General features: G+C 40.6%; 1 protein-coding gene across 4 annotated transcripts in view; it reads left to right on the top strand.

Annotated features, from left to right (window-relative positions):
* COL26A1 (collagen type XXVI alpha 1 chain) overlaps window positions 1–20,403 on the top strand; it is a 1,569,010-nt gene that overhangs the window by 1,299,216 nt on the left and 249,391 nt on the right. For all 4 annotated transcript variants that reach the window (XM_069614996.1, XM_069614997.1, XM_069614995.1 and 1 more), the window contains exon 6: window positions 10,821–10,868. In XM_069614996.1, coding sequence (XP_069471097.1) covers window positions 10,821–10,868 — 48 coding nt within the window. The remainder of the gene's footprint in view (window positions 1–10,820; window positions 10,869–20,403) is intronic.

The following is a 20,403-nucleotide window of genomic DNA, read 5'->3' as shown; positions in this document are numbered from 1 at the left end:
ACGCTATTAAGGGTCTAGAGGGACTAGAATCTTTACTCAAAGAAGCTGGTTCCGCACAGTCAGAGCAAAGTCACTCATAATTATCTCCAGTATCAATAGTGAGCTGGAATTGCTGTGGTCTCAATAATTTATAAAAATGTATCAAAAATAAGATGGTGTCTTCTGATTCCAGTGTGATAATGATACAGGAGACAATGGCAAACAATCTAATCATCTTAGATGGGTTTACTGCTGTTAACCATCCAGCTACAAGGGGAGTTTTGGGGCATCCATCCGGAGGATTGTTGACACTTGTAAATAATGCCTATAAAATTAATGCTAATTTGATCTATTCCTCTGATGCCCTTTTACTCATTGAAATCACAGTTGGTACTACTAAGGTCATACTGGTTAATCTCTATTGTAAACCCAATGCCGGTACATGTTTTAGAATTATGAAGGATCTAGAAGCCACCTTACAGATGCTGTTGGTGGGGAATGTTGAATGAGGTCATTATAGGAGGAGATTTTAATTCTGTTCTATGTGATTCAAGTCCTCCTAATTTATCAAATGGTAGAAATATGTACGCAGACCGTGTAACGGAACAGGGATACTTCCGGTCTGACCTTTTATACAACTGGAATCTACATTTAATCTTGCATGATCCAGACCAGAAGCATTACACATGGTTTAGAGGAAAACTATGTTCGAAGATAGACTACTTTGTGTTGTCGGAATGCCTACTTAAAACAGTCAAACCAATTGAAGTAAAATGTATGACTTGTGGGGACCATATGATGTTAAATTTAGTGATGCAATTATCGCTGGAAAACTATACTAATATTAGTCATCTATCTTTAATTGAAATAGACAAACCAATAAAGTCAGTAAGATGGAACCCAAAATTATGCCGAGAACTTGCATATTTAGTAAATCATGACATCTGGCACCTCAAAGCTACATCTACATTGATATGGAATAAATCTAAAATCAATAAATTAAACACAGAAGTGATTAAACGACACATATCAGCTTTAGCTAACAAACAAAAAAAGTATGTAAAATCATGTGAATGCAAATTTAGTGTTCAAATATCAGAATTAATAAGAAAACGTAATAGCGAGATTAGAAGTGCTAGAACTTTGATTGGTGATCATAGGGAATATGCTGTAGTAAAAAGTAACATACATTTGCATTGTAGACAGACCATCAAAGAGATCAAACGATTGCAACATTTAACAGAAAATCAAAAGCTTATTAGCTTAATTTGTAAACATAAAGTTAAGGATATCTGGAGAATTTTGTGTTCACAGGGGAAAGTGTCACAACCGATTTTCCATGCAAAAATTTCAACCAAGGTATGGTCTGAGTGTATATGAGAGAAATATAGGCTCCCTAGCGAATTCAACTCCTATAACATTACTGATCTCACTCAAAGAGTTGCTAGTAAATGCCCTTGGTCATTGAGTGAAATCATATGGGCCATTCAAAAATTATCATATTCAAGGGCGGCTGGCCCAGATGGGATCCCATCTTGTGTATTACAAAACGACCCTCACTTCTGGGCTAAAGTTATTAAGCCTATATTTGAATTAATATTTGAAACCAAAATCATTCCGAAATCTTGGCTTTCTGTAATAATTGTCCCCATTCATAAGAAAGGCCCTATTGACAATCCAGCTAATTTTTTCCCGATAGCTTTGATAGATGTGACAGCAAAGGTCTTTGCGATACTATTGCTAAGAGAACTAGAGTTCTGGGTTGAGTGTAAACAATTGCTATCCAAATATCAGGTAGGGTTTAGAAAATCTATGGGCACCAAACTCAACGCCTCGATTCTTACCCATCTACTACAATCATCCCTTACTACATCTTCAGGGGCAATTTATATGGCATCTTTGGAACTCTCAGCTGCGTTTGATAGCGTTATCAGGGAGCGCTTATGGAATAAGCTTATCAACTATGGGGTTCCTGGTCACATTGTAGGGCTTATAGCTCTATTACATTCCAATACGTCCTATATGGTGAGTATTAAGCAGGATGGAACGACCACTGATGCTATTGACACTTCAATAGGTGTCAAACAGGGATGCCAGTTGGCAGCTATCCTGTTTAATCTTTTTATATGTGACATAGGCAGGCTGTGGGATGAATTGTTGGTATTTCCAGTTAAATTGGGAGACACTCGAATTAACTGGTTGGCCTTCGCCAATGACATCCTTTTATGCGATCGCACCCCAAATGGGCTACAGGCCAAATTAAATGCCTTCAAAGTATATGCAAAGTGCAACAACTTGGCTATTAATGTTAATAAATCAAACATAATCGTTTTTGCAAATAGGAAAAAGGTATGTAGGTATACTTGGCAAATGAACGACATAATCATCCAGCGTGTGTTAAAAAACAGGTATTTGGGATACAATATATGTGACTCTAATTCTCTGCAGATGTGGAGGAACACCTTAAACCAGAAAGCTACTCCTCTCATATCGCAGATGAAAGTTATATTTCATAAATATGCAAAATTTTCCCTCAAACCTCTATTTGAATTTTTCACCCTGAAGGTTGAATCGATTTTATTGTATGGTCTAGATTTGTGTATTTTGGATCTTACCAAGATATTAAACATATTGCAAGGAATAAAATGGAAAGCTGTATTAGGCTTACCCAAATCTGTATCCAATTCAATTATAATACATGAATTCGGGCTAAATTCGTTGGCTTCGAAATTTTGGTGGCGTAAGCTAACGAATTATAGCAAAATGTTGTATCCTTCTCTGAATTCATTGTACCAAGATTTCTGTTGTATGGTCATGAAACAAAATCCAATGTCGAGCAAACGACATACCGAGAAGATGGAAGAGCTATTATTTAGTATAGCGATGGACCACAACGATTTGTATGAACGCCAGAATGTGGTAAAAAAGAAATTTTTCCAAATGGACTGGGTAAACATCATAGAAGCTAATGCAACATACAAATCCTATGATGATCATTATCATTTTTTCATAAACAATCACCCAGATTACACTACTTAACTATCTTTCCATGTCCTAAAGCAAGATATCTGTACTTGAGATTTAAATTAAACCTCATACCCAAAGGAGAAAGAATCAAGTACTGGTCAGAAGCTTCAAACCTTGGAGTAGGAAGGTGTTGTAGATTTTGCCGTAATAAAGTTAACCCTGAGTCGCTTAAACATCTGGTTATATATTGTAGCGAGCTCTAAAACAGCAGAAGTTCTCATTTGGGTAAATTCTATAACAGTAATTTAGCTTTGTCAAGAGAGTTGCTTTGGTCACAATCCATGTGGGGGAAATTACAGAGAGTGATACTGGCACTAACACGCTTCATGTTATTCTTGAGGAAAAACTGAAATGCTGCTACATGAATGAATACGATCTATAAGAATGATGTATTGATACAGCTGTAATCAAGAATTCATTTGAGCTTAATTAGAAGATATGTGAAGCTGCATTTGATTTTAATTTATTAGTGGAATATGATGTTCATGTTTACTAATACTTTTATGTGTTCACAAGATACAAAAATATATGTTTATATCGTTGTTTTAAAGCATGTAAGTAACATTTGTCTTAAATTTTGTAAGAAACATTTGTAAAGGTGCATTGTACCAAAAACAAATGAATAAATACATTTTTTAAAAAAAATAATAATAATGTTGGTTAATAACATATACAAATGTATATTTTGATAGACTTTATACAAAATCAAAAGACCATACCTTCCCTGGTGATAATTAGAGCATCTTTTTTATAATTAGATTATTCTAAAAAAGAAAAGAACATGGATAGTAAAAATGTATGTAAATATAAATTAAAAAAAGATAATAACTCCAAAAGAAAGTTATTTTCATCTTTACTTTCTTGCTTGTAATCCTCACATACACCTATCTCTGAAAAAGTAGGGCAACTGCATAAAATATGTGTTTTTTTTTCATGGAATTTCTTCAATATATGGCCTTCAGATGTTTAGACAGCTCAATTGTCTATCAGACCCACTTCTAATGTCTAAGACATTTGATATATTTAGCAGGACTGAAGCCTCTGTTCCTTTACAGACATGACCTATACGTCTCTATCCAAATATTTCTAACAAAATAATACAGTTTAAAAATAACCACTCTACCAAATGATTGACTTCTTTGTAGAAATGCCATGTACATAAAAGATAAGTAACTGCATTGTACTTATCACATGAATGTAATGTATGTCATGAATTAGTAACAAAAGAAAATACAGCCTCATACATAAAACTACAATAAGGCCATAATGTAATGTAATGTAATTGTCATTTGAATAGCGCTTTTCACCATTGGTACGATCCCAATGCACTGTGGGTTGAACGCTCTCGGGGGACAGAAGTCCAGGTATAGGAACTTCGACAGAGGTTGAGAATGCGTGAGTGCATTTTAGCCAATACGAAGGTAGGTAGGGGTGCCAAGTCCATGAATAAAATGTAAATAAGAAGGAAATGTAACATCCAATAATCAAAACAGATTGTGAAACGAAAAAATTAAAGAAAATTACAAAGAAATTACCATACAACTCAACTGAATGAGACGCCTTCCATGAACACAAGCCACCAAAGAAGATAGAACACCAAACATAAGGAAGTAATGTAACCAAAAATCTCTAAATAATGAATACTAAGAATATAACATTCATGTATATAACAAAAAAACGAAGACAATTTCACAGTTATAATTCGTACTTGTTTCATAATAACATACTAGATCCCAATCTTGTGTAATACTTTATGAGCTATGTTCAACAATTTATTAATACAAAACATCTCTCATCTTACTAACAAATTGGATAAATCTGACTTGGTCCTCTTTTGGCCTAGGACCCCTCTATGTCTGCCCTCAGTGCAGTACATTTTCAGGTTTAAAAGTTTCTTGCATGCCTGCCCTTGGCTTTCAGTCTTGGGTTTAAGGGATTATTTCGCCCTTCTAGTTGGGTCTTTTCTCCTTGGATATCAGTCTTAGTCTTAAGGGATTCCGACAGCCATCTTTTGTGATCTTCTTGGGTCTCTTCTCCTTGTTTCTCAGTCTCAGGTTTTAAAGAGTTCTTGTGCTCTTCTTATCTGGTCTAATCAGGCTGTCTTCCCATTGGTTTTCAGTCATAGGTTTAAGAGGTTTCTGAATCTTTCTTTTCTGATCTTCTTAAGATTTCTTTCTTTTGCTCTTCATCTTCTCTACCCAGGCAAATGGGTGTGCTTCCCTTTGTTTTCACAAAGGAAGGTCTAAAGAAGGAACACTGGGTGAAGACAGGGGTGCAGGCAGTTGAATTGAGCAGCACATTTAAAAAGTACTTGAAAGTGTCTAGTAAAGGCAAGGGTTGGGGTTGTACAAGTCACTAGGGCCCTTTAAGGCAGGCCATGGGTATGGTACCACTGCAAATACTTGTATTCCTTGATTTGGGTGCTCAAAAGGATTAAGCTGGTCTTCTTGCCACTATTTGCAGTCAAGCTGGTGTCGAGGCGGTTGAGTTACCTTATCCCAGCGGTGAGTCGGAGTTAAGCCATCTTTTAGGTGGGGCTCTCTGTCAATTGAGTCCACATTCAAGATGGTTTGAGTCAATGGGTCCCAACAGTTCAAGTCATTGGTCGAGTAGGGTTGAAATCTTGCATCCACAGGTTCGAGCCAGTGTCAAGACACGTGATTCAATGACTTCCAATGGGTCGAGTTGGCTTTACAGTTGAGTTGAGACGATGAGTTATGTTCTTGCACAATAGCGAGCTAGCGCATGTGTCACAGGGGTAATGTGATTGGTTTGGTTGAGTTGGCATTGAGACAACTCTTTGAAGGAGTTAAGCAGTTCGAATTTCATAGACTGCTAAAAGCAGCAGCAAAGTACCTGAAGTCTTGCGTGGTCAAGCAGGCTCTGTGATGTCTCACAATGCCAAAGATGGTAAACAGGTTTCTGAGCGGCTCATGGGTTTCTGATTTGCTGGAAGAGCCAATCCAGCATCTCCATGGGACAAAATGAGTCCTGTGTTCCACCTTTCTACTCCAGGAATATTGTCTTGCACCTATCGGGGGTACATCCCTCCAGTGAGCTGAATCCTGACTCACACAGGCAACAGAGAGGCCTTGTCCACAGCAGTGTTGCACCAAATGTGCCCATGAGGTGGGTTTGTAGAAGAGCATTCCTTTTCCTTGGAAACATCTTTCTTCACCTCTTTGGCAAAGGACCTTGGAATAGACAGCATTCCCAACAGTGTTACAGGCAAATCTTTCTTGTCTTGCAGTCCAAAGATGAATTAACTAAACACTAGTGTTCCCCTACCTAAAAAGGAAAAAAATGCTACTGTTCATTGGTCCAATAGAAGCATGTTGTCAGGGGTCGAATCCAGGTTCATGTAACAAGTGTCCTTTGCCTTCTGATGTCATACCCAGAGTGCTTTGTGTACAGAAAGTGAGAAGGGATAGGATGTTAATGAAGCCCTAGCGAAATCAAAGATGGTGGACCCCCTCTATTAGCCTAAATCTTTCCTCTGGGCTACTTTAACTCCACTCCCATTTCTGCCTACTTAAAAAGGACTCCATAAATTGGCACCATTGTTTGGGAGTGCCTGTATTATTATAGGACTGCATTTGAAGCTCCAGTTGCAAAGAGACATCCCGGACAGAATTCCTGTGTCCTGGACGAAGGTGTCAACTTTCGTGGGCGGATCAAGAGAGCAGCTTCCTGTGCATGGTCCCACATGGTTGCAGGTGGGACACCCAGGCCGGACAGCTAATACACACCAGCCCGGCTGTATTGTTGATTCTGTATTTTAAGCACCACTAATACTAAGGTACAATGTGGTATAAGTAATAAAGTGAGAACATAACCAGTGGAAACAGTGCCATTAGATGACAGAGCAATCCGGTTACATCAGGTAGGATATCCATGTGGTGAAGACGAGCAAGAAAAAGAGAAAAGAAGAAGGAAAAAAAAAATATATCATGAAAACACGCACATAATCTGTACAACAGGACACTATTACAATACCAGCACAGTAATACAATCACATTGATGAAAACATTTCAGAGAACACATCCTGTAAGCACATCAGCCATATATATCCAGGACAGGAACAATCCCCTTATAGATCTTTGAATTTATCAGTTTTACCTCTGTGCTTGAAAATGGCCCTCTCGAATGTGGACAAGGTCAGCAATTCCTACACCCAATCATCACTATATGGAATTTGTGGATTTTCACGCTTGTAGGGTCATACTTTATGCAAGCATGCAGCCCTGCAGCAGCCAAATTTTCTTTGAAAATGACAGATCTGCTAAAAGAGTGACATCCCAAAGAATCAAAAGGGAAGCCCTTCTAGGAATGGTACGCTCCAAGACCAGGCCCATTCTCTCACAGACAGCTTCCTAAAAGTCTTGTTGCAAAACCAAAGTAGGTGGTTAAACATACCCCTTGCCTGTCTACATTTCCAACATTGGACACTCTCTGAAAGGTGTCTCTTAATATTCGTTCTGGGGTCCAATATATCCTGAAGAGTAATTTAGTCTGAGAGGCCCTCAGACCCAAATCCATGCTTGTAAACCGGAAATTGTCACAGTGTCTTTGCCAGCTTCCAGGGCCAATGGTTGTCCATGATTTGATTGAATAAGAAAAGGACCCCCTTACTTACCTCGACACCAACCATTTCTCTGCGATGCTGGTTCCCTTCACTTACATGCGTCGGAACCGGTGCTGCAGGTTCCTTTTTTTATGAATAAAGTGTTTATGTTGCAGGGACACCCCCGCAACCATTGATGCAATTGTAGTGAACAAGGGTGCGGGGGACAACCCCCGATTCCCCTTGTTCACTCTAATGGCGCTGAATGGGATATATATTTGAAATTTTGGGCTGTTTGTAATTTTCGTACAGCCGAAATTTGAATAAATATCCCATTCCGTTTATTTTATTCTGTCATTTCTACGGATTCCAAGGCCAATCACCTCACCTAGTTTACCGGCCCAGGCATTTACAAGCTCAGAATCTCCTTTGCGATTTGACACAAGGACATTGTACACAGTGGCGGCCGGATGGACGGCCCGGTTACAAAGTTCCAGCACTGACCAAGCATCACTCTGCATGGTTTGCAGCAATATCGCCCTCAGCTGTCTTTGTTTAGCATAACTGCAATCTCGCTAGTCAAACTCTTGCCACAGATGCGTGAAGGAAATCAAGATTTCATCCTGAAAAAGGTCTTTGATGTACCGAATCCCTCCAGATACCAGGATGGCCTAAAAAGCATTTTCCTGTACAGTCACCGCCGGGTTCAGCCAAATGGATGCCTCAGTGAATAGGAACAGGTCGCTGCTCAGCCATCATGGTATGCTACACCAGCATTCACACAAGAAAACACTGAGGGGGCTCAATGACTGAGAGCCCCTCGAGGTAGTTGGCAACAAAGCCCTGGGTTCCAGTTGAGACACAATGCTGGATTCGAATTCAGCCCACAATTCTGATCAGCACTCACCATGCAACATAAATGCCTCATAATGAAAGCGAGAATGTAGTCGAAGAAATTGGGCAAATTCATACCATCCTGTTTCAATGGAGCTGCATCTTCCACAGGGCGAGCATAGGCAGCTTGCCATCCCACAAGAATTTCTGTATAAGTGCATCAAGTTCCCTGAAGATAGATTTTGGCGTCACGAGCAGAAGCATGGAAAGGACATAATTAACCCTTGGCACCATGTTTGTTTTGATGCAATTGACCTTGCCCCACAGTTAAAGTTTCAGAATCGACCATTGGTCTATGCCAGTCCTAATTTTAGTCAACAGGTATTCAAAGTTGATCTTCGGCAACAACTTCACCTATGGGCCAATCCAAACCCCTAAGTACTTCACCCTTTCAGGACACCACATAAACTCTAGATGGTCAAACAGGTATCTCATACATTACCTGGTGGTAGGAAGTACTTTAGACTTGCTCCAGTTGAACTTCTAGCCAAAGATTTCAGAGAAGTCAAGGATATCAGCCATCAGGTAAGCATTGCTAAAATCAGGGTCGTGCACAACACCAGCAGATCATCTATGAAAAGCCAGATATTGGCATAACACTCCCAACTTCTAAGACCATGAACATTTCCATTAGCCCGCTCAATCCTATCAAAAGCCTTCTCTGCATTAAGGGAGATAGTCGCCAAAGGAACCTCCTGCTTACTACCTTCATCAATGATCAAAAGCAATTTCCTCATGTTATCCGCCACTGATCTTCCTGTGACAAAACCAATGTGATTCTTGTGCACCAGCGATGCCACAACTGTCTGCAACCTCTTTACCAATATTTCTGCCAACAGCTTACAGTCAGTATTAGTCAGGCTTATCAGACTATAGTCAAGTCACCCCACCAAGCATCCAAATGCTGGCAGCCATATATTTGTGTGATCCCAGTAGACACCAATTCATAACCAGAAATGGCTTATATTTACAGTTTACTATTTTTAACCTGAGAAATGCAACTGTAACTTTTGCTGGAGATGTCAGGAGATGATCAAAGCAACCAGACATGAGTGCATTTGATCTGGATCATTGCGAAAGAGCTGCCTGATTAGCTGGGATCCCTTTCAGAATCAGAATTTCCCACATCCTTTTTTTTTTTAACAAACAACTAAAAACGTTCTGGTTATCCCGCTATGACCAAATGGCATTCTGTCACACTCCCTGCTAAGGGGTCTGTAGATTTCAGATCCAGTGTGGTACCTTGTCACCCTATGTTTGAACCATGGTGATGGCAACTACACCCACTCATGATTCACTTGTGAATGCTATTTAATCACAATTGTAACTGTATGCAGGTGTATACCACGCATGTCTCTTCTGGGGCTCGGGAATAAAAAGGTTCTTTAGTGTTAATAAAAATCAAAGTAACCAAACTTTGTAATGTTCATTTTTAACTGAGGCAGACACATATAGAGTTTCATATAATCTTTTAGGCAATGTGCACAATCCGACATCAATGAAACCTTAAACCCAAGCAGAACCTTCATTGTATTTCCTCTGGCTCCGATCGAGCCCAGGAAAATAAAGGTACAGCATGGATTGTTCAGGGTGCTTCGACTGCAGTAGCCAGAGCCCCTGAGTGTGGGAGTGTTTTACTTGCATTTTAGGGATGGGCCTGTGGTGCTGTGCAAGCACAGATGGAGGGCCCGCCCAATGCCTGAGATGGTACGGTGCTTTCTAGAGAGCATGGCTTGGAGAAGTAGGCAGGCATGTGTCAAAATGTCTAATTCTAATTTTGATCCTTCCTATTGCGAGATTGCTAAAAGTGAACACCTTCTCCCTCTTCCCTCCCCCACTTCCAATCAATCCTACCTCCTTTCAGCCCCACCCTGCCAGTAGAATTTTTATTTTTTATTTTTGAATGGTTTAATGGTTGACTTTCAAATGTCAACCTTTTGTATTTAAGATAATGTTAATTTTGTTTGATGGGGAAGTGTGGTATTTTTCTCTCCCACACTCCCATTACCCTAATTCTCTGCGCAGGCTGCTTTTATTTTGAACCCAATCAATCATGTATGTTGCATTGATTATAACAGTCTCATAATAGGTATTCTCGCTTTATGATGCTGACCTTTGGCCATGATACCCAGGAGTCCTGCTGCCCTCAGCACATCCCCAGGGTACTGCCCACATGAGTGATAGAACTCAGAATATAGCACTCTTACTGGAGCTTTGACACTTATGGAACTTCTGGTCTGCATCCTTTTCAGGTCCATCTGAACGGGGAGGTAGGGTTTTGACGTATGAACATGCTGCTGACAAGCCATCTGGAAGGAACTGAACGTGTGACTTTTTCTGTCTTTTTATTTTTTAGAACGATCCAAAGGAGACATTGGAGCGGCAGAGGAGCATGTACTTCAAGGTAAACATATGTGCTTTCTATGCTGACAGGTGGGCTTGTTTTGTTTACATTTTTTCCTTGAAATGTGTTACAGACTTTGTGATACCAGTTGAAGAAAGGGATATCAATTCACCAAAATGGCCATGTGCAGCAGAAGTGCAGCAGAAGTGACATTAAAAAGCCCAATAACATCACAGGAATTATTGTCACGTGCCATTATTGACATGACCTTTCATCTGGATGCCATTGCAGAATGTCACAGCACATACCTAAACACCAAATAAGCTAAAGATCGATAAAGCACAAATAATTGCTTTGATATGGGTACATCCAGTAGAAATAACATATGCCAGGAGCATGGCCTTGATATACCAGTACAATCCAATATTGCCAGATGTTTCCAGTTTACACTAGTTTTAATCATGATTTCTTACATATAGCCCCACGTTTCCATGTTCTGCAGTAATATACTAAGTATGCAGAGGATGCCACCTTATCCTGCTATCTGTAGACATACCATGTATATTCTTAACAAGCATGGTATTGTAAGAGATATTTTTTGTTGGTATTTATGATTGGTAGTATTTTTGGCATTTCGTGGTATAGTGGTGAGCCTAACTTTAGAGTATTGTTTGATAAGTGTTCTTATAATGGGATCACAAACGGTAAAAAAATACTGGACTTAGTACACTCTAAACAATGAAAGTATCTCCTTGCGGTACCTTATTTACAATACCACAATATGCTCTTTTGGCTTGCATCTCAGAATACATTTACCAAATTAGTGCAATCTTTTCATTTTTGAATCGCTTCCACCTTTTTCTTTTATGGGTTTAACCCATGCTGTGCCACTACATGGCCTAAGAAGTTTACTCTTTTTCTGCACCACTGTGCTTTCTGTAAAGATACTTTTGCCCCCACCATCTGTAGCTGACTGAGTTCATGTCTAGTCTCATTGAAATGACTTTTCAAATCTTCATTTTTGATTAGCACACACAAAATATTGTTCCCCTTTCAGCTGCATCCGGGAGTGCCTTGCTCAGGAATATCCCAAACTCACTTCCACTACTGACATGCTGAAAAGGGGTCCAAGACCATGCATATTGTGATTTTTCAAATCAAAATGCAGATACATTTTGAATGCCTTCACCTAGTGTCGCACACCAATATCCAGCTGTAAGATGTAAGGTGGTAAATACCTTTTGGACGTGAACCTGTGCAAGGCCCTGATCAATAAATGGAAGGTGCCACCTTGAAACAGGTACATTTTTGTTTAATTCTCTTAAGTCTGTGCACAAACGCCATCGGCCATTGGGTTTTAGCACACCCAATATGGGAGTATTTGATGTACTATGAATAGGCTTAATGATTCTTCGAGATTCTAAATGTTTGATTATTTCAGCCGGTGACTCCAAAAATGCCAGGGGCAACCTATATTGCCTCACAAATACCAGCCCTACCATGTCTTTCTGGTAGTGTGGCAACATGCAAATCGGTCAGGCCACAGTCGTAGGCATTTTTGGCAAAAACCTGTTTGAACTCCATACATACTTTCCTCAATTGGTCTTTTTGTTCTTCATTTGTTCAGATTGAATCTATTTGCACCTCTACCATTTTAGAAAACTCTCGGAAATACTCCAAATGAGGAACCTCTGTACTTTCCTCTAACCGTGTGGCAGTGTCTATTTGGAGTGCCGCTAACCTCAGATATTTTGGAAAATTGACCTCCTCTTCAATTGCTTTTATGATTTAGATTCACCTAATTTGAATAGTAGGCAATCATCCTTATGACAGCATACCATTTCACTTGGCTCATAAGGGTACACAGACTGAAATTTAAAGATTCTCTTTGGCTTAGAATCCAGTGATTCTGGTAATTCACCCTGTGCAGTCACATAGCTTTCAGGGATGTTCCTGATCAATGGGTTACTGAAATCAGAAGTGTAGTAAGATCCCTGTACTGCCATTCCTAATGATGTATTCTCTTCCAAATTAATGTCTTGATACCCTTTATTGGTCACGTGGATTTGAATGGGTCCATCCCTACTCTCTACCAATGGTGTATATTGGCATTCTAATCCTTGCCGCTTTTTTGATTCATTTAGGCACACAAATGCATCAGAATCTTTCATCTGTTATCCCTTCCTTTTAATACTACTGTAAATTGTCTGGTAAATGAGGGAATGGTAACATCCTTTTTCAATTGCATATGGCATAATTTAGGCACAATGATTAGCTTGTCTTTTGTTTTCAAATTCGGGTGCAGCTCCACCTAATCTGGACCAGAGCTTTTGATTTTAGAAAGTCTAGCACCATACACATTCTGTGCATGATGTAATTTACCAGATAGAATTTGTTTTGTGTTCCGCTCACAATCCACACATTGTGATGACTGCTTTTAGAGGCAATTTTAATCTTTAGCACTTTCCCACAATTCTTTGCCCCAATTCAGGGTCATCTAGGCCAAAGATGTGTTGATTTTTTATTTTGAAGTTTGGGAATCTCCTCGCTACCAAGTATTTGCCTGAGTACCTTTTCATTAATGAAACTCCTTTCATGCTCAAGCGCCAAAATGGCTTCAATCATTTCAGAAAGTCCATTAACATGGATAGGGATCCGTGGCTGCCCTTCTCTCATGTGTATTTCTACAATTGTTGAAATGTGTTTTTCCTGATCTGACTCTGGAGTAATATTTGTTTTGTATTTATCTTCATTTAGATAAAAAAACGCAACATGTTTTCATCTATTTCTGTTTGTCAGTTTTTCATAGGGTCCAAATAAATCTCCAAAGATTGCTTCTCTTTTTCTCCTCGCATTTCATCCTGACACATGACAGTGACACTAGGCACACAGCCATTCGGAATGCAGTCTTTATAACAAATGTTTTATGAAGGAATTATTTTATACTTAAACTCTTATGGCGAAAACACATAATGATAATATATGTGTGTGTGGGTTAAAGGGTTAAATCTTTTTGGAAAACAGTGGGGTTTGGTTTTAGTGGTGGTAAATAGTGATTTGGGGGACCATCCGCCCCAAAAGAATTATGTTTTTTTTCATTATAAAAGTATCAGTGCATTCAACATGAAGTGGGTCGTTATAAAGACATGTAACCGGCCATTCAGAAAATATAATTCCACTGCACTTTCTGATTTAGCAACACTGTGGCATTCTTTTACATTAGATGCCCCTCCATTCCTGTCTTTGAATTGACATCAATCACTATTACAGAACTGGCTAATTATAGTTAATCATCTCAAAACTACTAAATGCAAAAATGATATTCATACAGCCATGATGATTAAAACCTGTCCTACCCTACTCTCCGCCATTTGCACCTTTATCAATGCCTCTCTGAACACCGGGATTGTCCCTCAGAAATTGAAAGACGCCTGGGTCATGCCAATACTTAAGAAAACTGGTCTAGATGTGAATCTACCAAAAACCTATAGGCCTATTACTAATGCCAGCTTCCTCCTGAAAATTCTGGATTGTGTGGCCTACGGACAAATAGCCAAGCACCTCAGAAAATACCCATTTCTACATGACCACCAGTTTGGTTTTAGAGTTAGCTTTGGCACGGAGACAGCACTTTTGGAACTTAAATCCAAGCTCCTACCACGCTTGGATAAACAAGAAGCATCTTTGCTGATGTTGCTCGACTTGTCGGCCGCCTTTGACCTGGTGGACCACCTTATTATGGCCACCAGGTTTAAGGAGGTAGCTAATTTCTCACCGCTAGCGGTCCAATGGATCTCTTCATTTCTTAATAATCGAGAAAGCAGAGTCTTTTTTGGTGAAGCAGAATCAACCCCCATTAATGTTGCTATGGGTGTACCACAGGGTGCCTGTATATCACCATGTTTGTACAACATATTCACCGCCCCCCCCTGTTTGCTATGCTTGCACATGAAGGTGTAATTTTCACAAATTATGCCGATGACACACCATGTGTCATCCCTCTAACTGGTAACTACGAAGTAGACATGCTACTGACCAATAAGATGTACACCCTAGTCGAATCATGGATGATCTCTAACAAGCTAGCACTTAATAGGGAGAAGACGGAATTGTTAGTGATTGGTTCTCCTCATACTCTACAAACACCTGGACCCAATTATGAGAACTTTGCTTTAGGAGAAGTGAAAATCGCTCCCCTGAAAAAAGTCAAAACCTTAGGAGTAGTGTTTGATCATCATCTTACTCTGAGATCACACGTAAGCAGTCTTACATCATCATGTACTCACTACATAAAACTACTTTCCCATCTAAGACCCTTTATATCGCAAAAAAGCGCAGAAACAATTGTGAGAGCGATTACAGGGTCAAAAATTGATTATTGCTCTAGCATCCTGATAGGACTAGACAAAGCCACATGTAACAGATTGCAAGTAGTCCAAAACGGGGCGGTAAGGGTGATAAAAAAGCTGAATCGCAGAAATCATGTTACCTCAGCGAGGCAGGCTCTGCATTAGTTAACAATTGAATCATACATTCTTTTTCGTATCCTCTCCATCATTCAGAAGTGTCTCCAGGGAAAAAAGTTATTTTGACATTATTGATGCTAGGCCATCTGTGTCAATCATTGTAAATACATTACACTTTTCTTCAATAGTTAAAGGAGCATAGTACCTATCCTCGACCTCTTCTAGAATGTCTAATAATTGTGAATTTTTACTAATTATGGGACTTACTTTTCTTAGGTCATTTTGACTTTTTGCTAGGCAAGGAGGCATAGGAAATAACATTTTACCCACCCTTTTTCCCACTTCTTTTTGAATTTCTGTGTCTATTTTCCTTGGCTCAGAACCCATTCGAAGTCTAGCCACTGCCCCTCTGACTTGGGACCACTAGTGTTCAGACCCCAATTTTTCATTGTGCCTTCCTCATTGTCTGGGTCCTTTCTATTTACCTCCACTCTGGAACCTATTGGCTGCGTATTTTCACAAGTGTCACATGACATCATGTCAGTTTCTGGTGTGTGACACGTATCTGCTTTTTGTACGGTGTCTGTCATTTTAGTCCCTTGGAATATCTGTGGCTCAAAATACTCCTCAGGTGACTGACCTGCACCTGTCTTTGGTGAAATTGTTTTTTCTGTGGGGGCATCAACAGGATTTTGATGATCAAGTAAGGATAAACTATCTGTTGATCCTGACTCTTCATTTTGTGTTTAATTTTCACATTGCATAATCTTTTTAAATCGACTTCTCTGTTCTTTTGGTGCTTCTAGTTAATTTCCCCCTTTTTGCTCCTCATCTTCACACCCCTGAATGGTCTGGTTCAACTCCCAAGTTAAACCGCACTCCCTTTTTTGGTGTGTTATAATTCACTGTCTTGCTTCCATTTGTTTGTTTTCTTGTTATTAAATTGGCAAGCAATTCAGTATTAATATTCTAAGGTGATTTTTGGGCATTTGTGTTTTCATCATGGCCTTTGTGATTAGCTAGTCACTTGTTGTCGCTATCTACAAGATCAAGATCACTCCTATCACTTTCTGCACCTTCACTTGGTTATTGCTTTTGAACTGCATATCATTTTTCTATTTGCTCAGACAGCATTTTAACTTGGGCCTCTAAGCATTGAAACCTGCCCATGTCTCTGAATTATTTTCTTTGTGACCTAGGTCAGTAATGATTAAACTTGTCCTGATTAGGCCTGAACTGGTATCTTTCAGGCGATTGATTTCTGTTTGTGTTTCCCCAGAATTCACTTGACACAGGGGGTGGGGAACGTGGAGTGACCATTCTTTGATCATGGTCAACCTGTGGTGGGGACTGATTATATTGGTGAGGTATGTAATTCATATTTTGCCTTTCATTTGGTGGGAACTGTTACCTATGCTGAGTTCCATGTTTAATGGATCTATTCACATATCTTGGTCTTTCTTGGTGGCCATACACCATTGTGTTTGGGCCAAATCTACTCTGTCTTATTGTCTGGTATGGGCCATTGTACTATTTGATGTATTTGATGTTGATTGTTATTTAGGTCTGGCATATCATAGCAAAACCCCACCCTGGCTTAACTACCAAGGTAATGAGTACTAACGTAAGACTTTCTTTCATTGGGATCAATGGACTGGAACATACGAGTCTAGGGTGATGTCATCTGTGCAGCCACACCCTTTTGATTAGGTGTCATGTCGTTCTTTGCCTGATTTTGGTCTGATTCTAGCGGCATCTTTACAGACTTTACCTCCAAAATTGCTGATGTAGATTCCTTAGAAGTTTGATTTTGCATCTTTATTTCTAGGCCCCTCCTCTTCTAGGCCCCTCCTCCTGGCAGGGCAGCCACCAAGCCAATCAAACAAGAGTGTGACTTGGGTCTCCAAGGAGACCCTGTGCAGGGGGCCTCAAACCCCTCCCTCATATCCTGTCCACCCAGACACTCAGGCGCCTAAGGATGGCTTCTGTGCAGAAGCCCGCCAAAGGACAGCGGACAAAGGAACCAAACCTGGTTTGACGCACAGAATAAAACACTCGAAAGACCTTTACAATAAGATATGGCAAAAGAACTCGACCGGAACCAAGTTAAAATAAAAGTGGATTAACGGGTTTGAGTTTGAGGCTACCACCATAGCCTACGATGGTACCAAAGGCTATTTTCATAGTCTGTGGTAGAATAAAAATAGTAAATACCACTGCCAACAGCCAAATCCTAGAGAAAGGGGACCATAATAATGTTCCATGAGAATCAGACAAAAGGGGACTATTAATCCCTCCAGTACTCTATTGGAAGATAGGGTGTACTGGGTCTGTAAATGTAAAAAGACTAGTAAAGTCAATGGTAACTTTACATGTTCTGAGAGACAGTAATCAGTCCCAGAAAATGGAGTTTAAAGTGGGAAGTCGGAAAAGACAGCCCTGTGTCACTGCACTAAAGTTGCTGTGTGACGCACAGTAAAAAGATGATGCCTATGGGGTGGGTGAGACTCCATAGTCCATGACCATAAAAAATGTACAACACAGCAAAACACATGCAGGAATGGGGGAAAAAGGCTCACACTCTTAGCAGGTTAAAAGATTAAACACTAGAAATCCAGCAAAGCTGCTGAGGGACTCAAAAGGTAACGGAAACTAGCAATTCTGGAGAATTCTCCCTAACACTCATCCCTCCAACCCCCAGACTAAGGGACAGGAGGATGTAATCCACTCCTGAAGGGATATCTTCACTCTAGTCTGTCAAACATCCTAGAGAGACCATCAGCATTTTGGTGGTGACATCCTGACCTGTGCTCAATGGTGAAATCAAACCCTTGCCGGCAGATTGACCATTTTAGTAATTTTGGGTTTTCCCCTTTCATTTGCATCAACCATCTCAAGCATTGGTGGTCTGTCTAAATCACAAAAGTAGATCCATACAAGTATGGTCTAAACTTCTTCAGAGACCACACAATAGCAAAGCACTCACGATCAATGGTTGCCCACCTTGTTTCTGGTTCCTTCAGCTTCCTGCTGATGAAGCAAATGGGGTGTTCCCTACCTTTCTCATCTAGTTGACTAAGGACTGCACCTATACCTGTATTGGAGGCATCTGTCTGCACAAAGAAGGGATGATGATAATCAGCAGCTCTTAGGACTGGAGCTTGACAAAGGGCTTTCTTCAGGTTTTCAAAGGCTTGAGTGCACTCCTCAATCCATCTGACCTTCTCAAGGAATTTTGGAGAGGAGACCACATTCAAGGGAGAAGCTATGGTCCCATAGTTCTCTATGAAGTTCCTGTAGTACCCAGTGACACCTAGGAAGGCTCTCACCTGGGTTTGAGTAGTAGGGGTGGCCCAGGTTTGTACAGCGCGTACTTTACTAGGCAATGGCCTTATTTCACCTCCTCCTACCTCATCACCATGGTAGACCACCTTGCTCTTATCAATCTGACATTTACCTGCCTTTGTGGTCAGATGGGCCTGCTCAAGAGCCTGCAATACATATCCTAAGTGGTCAACATGTTCTTTCCAAGTAGGGCTGAACACTGCAATGTCATCCAAGTTTTGCCATGCAGAAGTCCTCCATCCCATTCAAAACTTGATTAACCATCCTTTGGAATGTAGCAGGTGCATTCTTTAAGCCAAAAGGCATAACCTTAAACTGATAGAGGCCTGCTGGGGTCTAAAATGCAGTTTTCTCCTTGGTATGGTCTGTCAGGGCTATTTGCCAATATCCTGAATTAAGATCGAATGAACTGAGGTATTGGCTGCACCAAGTTTATCCGCCAGTCCATCTGCCCTTGATAAAGGATGGGCATCAGTCTTTGTGACTGAATTTAGAGTTCTATAGTCCACACAGAATCTCAACTCCTTGGATCCTGCCTTTGGTACTAGAAGAACTGGACTAGACCATGGACTTGTAGAGGGCTCTATAACCCTGAGATCAAGCATCTTGTTGACCTCCTCTTTTATGTGGGTCCTTACATGGTCTGACATTCTGTTACCTCTGCTTTTCACAGATAAACAGTCACCAATTAGAATATCATGCTGGCCCCAAAGGGTCAAGCCTGGTGATAGTGAAAAGAGGGAGGCAAATTGATTTAACAGAAACGTGTACTCCTCCTGTTGTTCAGATGTCAGATTAGAAGAGAGATTAACTCCTTCTATTTTCTCATCTAAAGGTTGGCCTCTGAGTAGGTCAGGTAGAAGTTCACTCTCCTCCTCCTCTTAAGCTGAAGCTAGAAGCAAAGCTCCCACTTCTGGTCTCGAGACATTGGCCTTCAAACGGTTGGTGTGAAAGACTCTGGGAGCCTCCTTAGGATTGCCTAAGTCCACCAGATAGTTCACCTCTCCAGGCTTTCCCCCAACCTTGAAGGGTCCTATCCACTTGTCCTGCAAGGCCCTCTGCCTTGTTGGCACCATAACTAGCACAAGCTGGCCTTTAGCAAACTCAACCATGTTGCCCTTCTGGTCATGGCAATGTTTGACCAGACCCTGACCTGCCTTCAAGTTATCACTAGCTTCTGCCATCATGTGTGACATTCTCCTTCGGAGACCTATCACATAGTCAGTCACTCGGCTTGGGGGAATTAGCACTCTCCAACCCCTCCATAATCAGGGCCAAACAACCACTGACTGGATGGCCATAAATAGGTTCAAAGGGACTATATCCAACTCCCTCCTGAGGGACTTCTTGTAACGCTCACCTGATTCCCGCAGAGGCGCCGGTCTTGACTGGGTGAATGCCGTATCTTCAAAGGTGATGTGTAACACACGGTTGGCTCTTTGGGCTGGACCTCTGTGCACTGTATGTCTGACTCGTAGAGTAAGATGTCTGCAGATAGAAAATATGGGATTAATGAACTGGGGTTATTGGGTGCCTCTCTCCTCTTCCCTTTCTCTTCTCCTGTAGAACCCCAAAGGTTAACGCCCTCACCTTAGGTAAGTGAACGCCGAGCTCTCCATTTGCCTCGGGGCAGGGTGCCGTAACCAGTTTCTTCACTGGATAAGGGTGCAGGCCTCTTGACCTCAGAGGACTGCTTTCCGTCGTTAACTGCACGAACGGTAAGTTCTGGGCACTTCAAATGTCTTAAAAGTCTTTTGTAATGATATCTCTTGTTTTGCAGGGTT

The sequence above is a fragment of the Ambystoma mexicanum genome, chromosome 9, assembly GCF_040938575.1.
Source record: "Ambystoma mexicanum isolate Mex_15411 chromosome 9, UKY_AmexF1_1, whole genome shotgun sequence".
Classification (NCBI taxonomy): Eukaryota; Metazoa; Chordata; class Amphibia; order Caudata; family Ambystomatidae; genus Ambystoma; species Ambystoma mexicanum.
The sequence above is the reverse complement of the archived record's forward strand: the minus strand, read 5'-3'. Positions and strand labels throughout refer to the sequence as shown.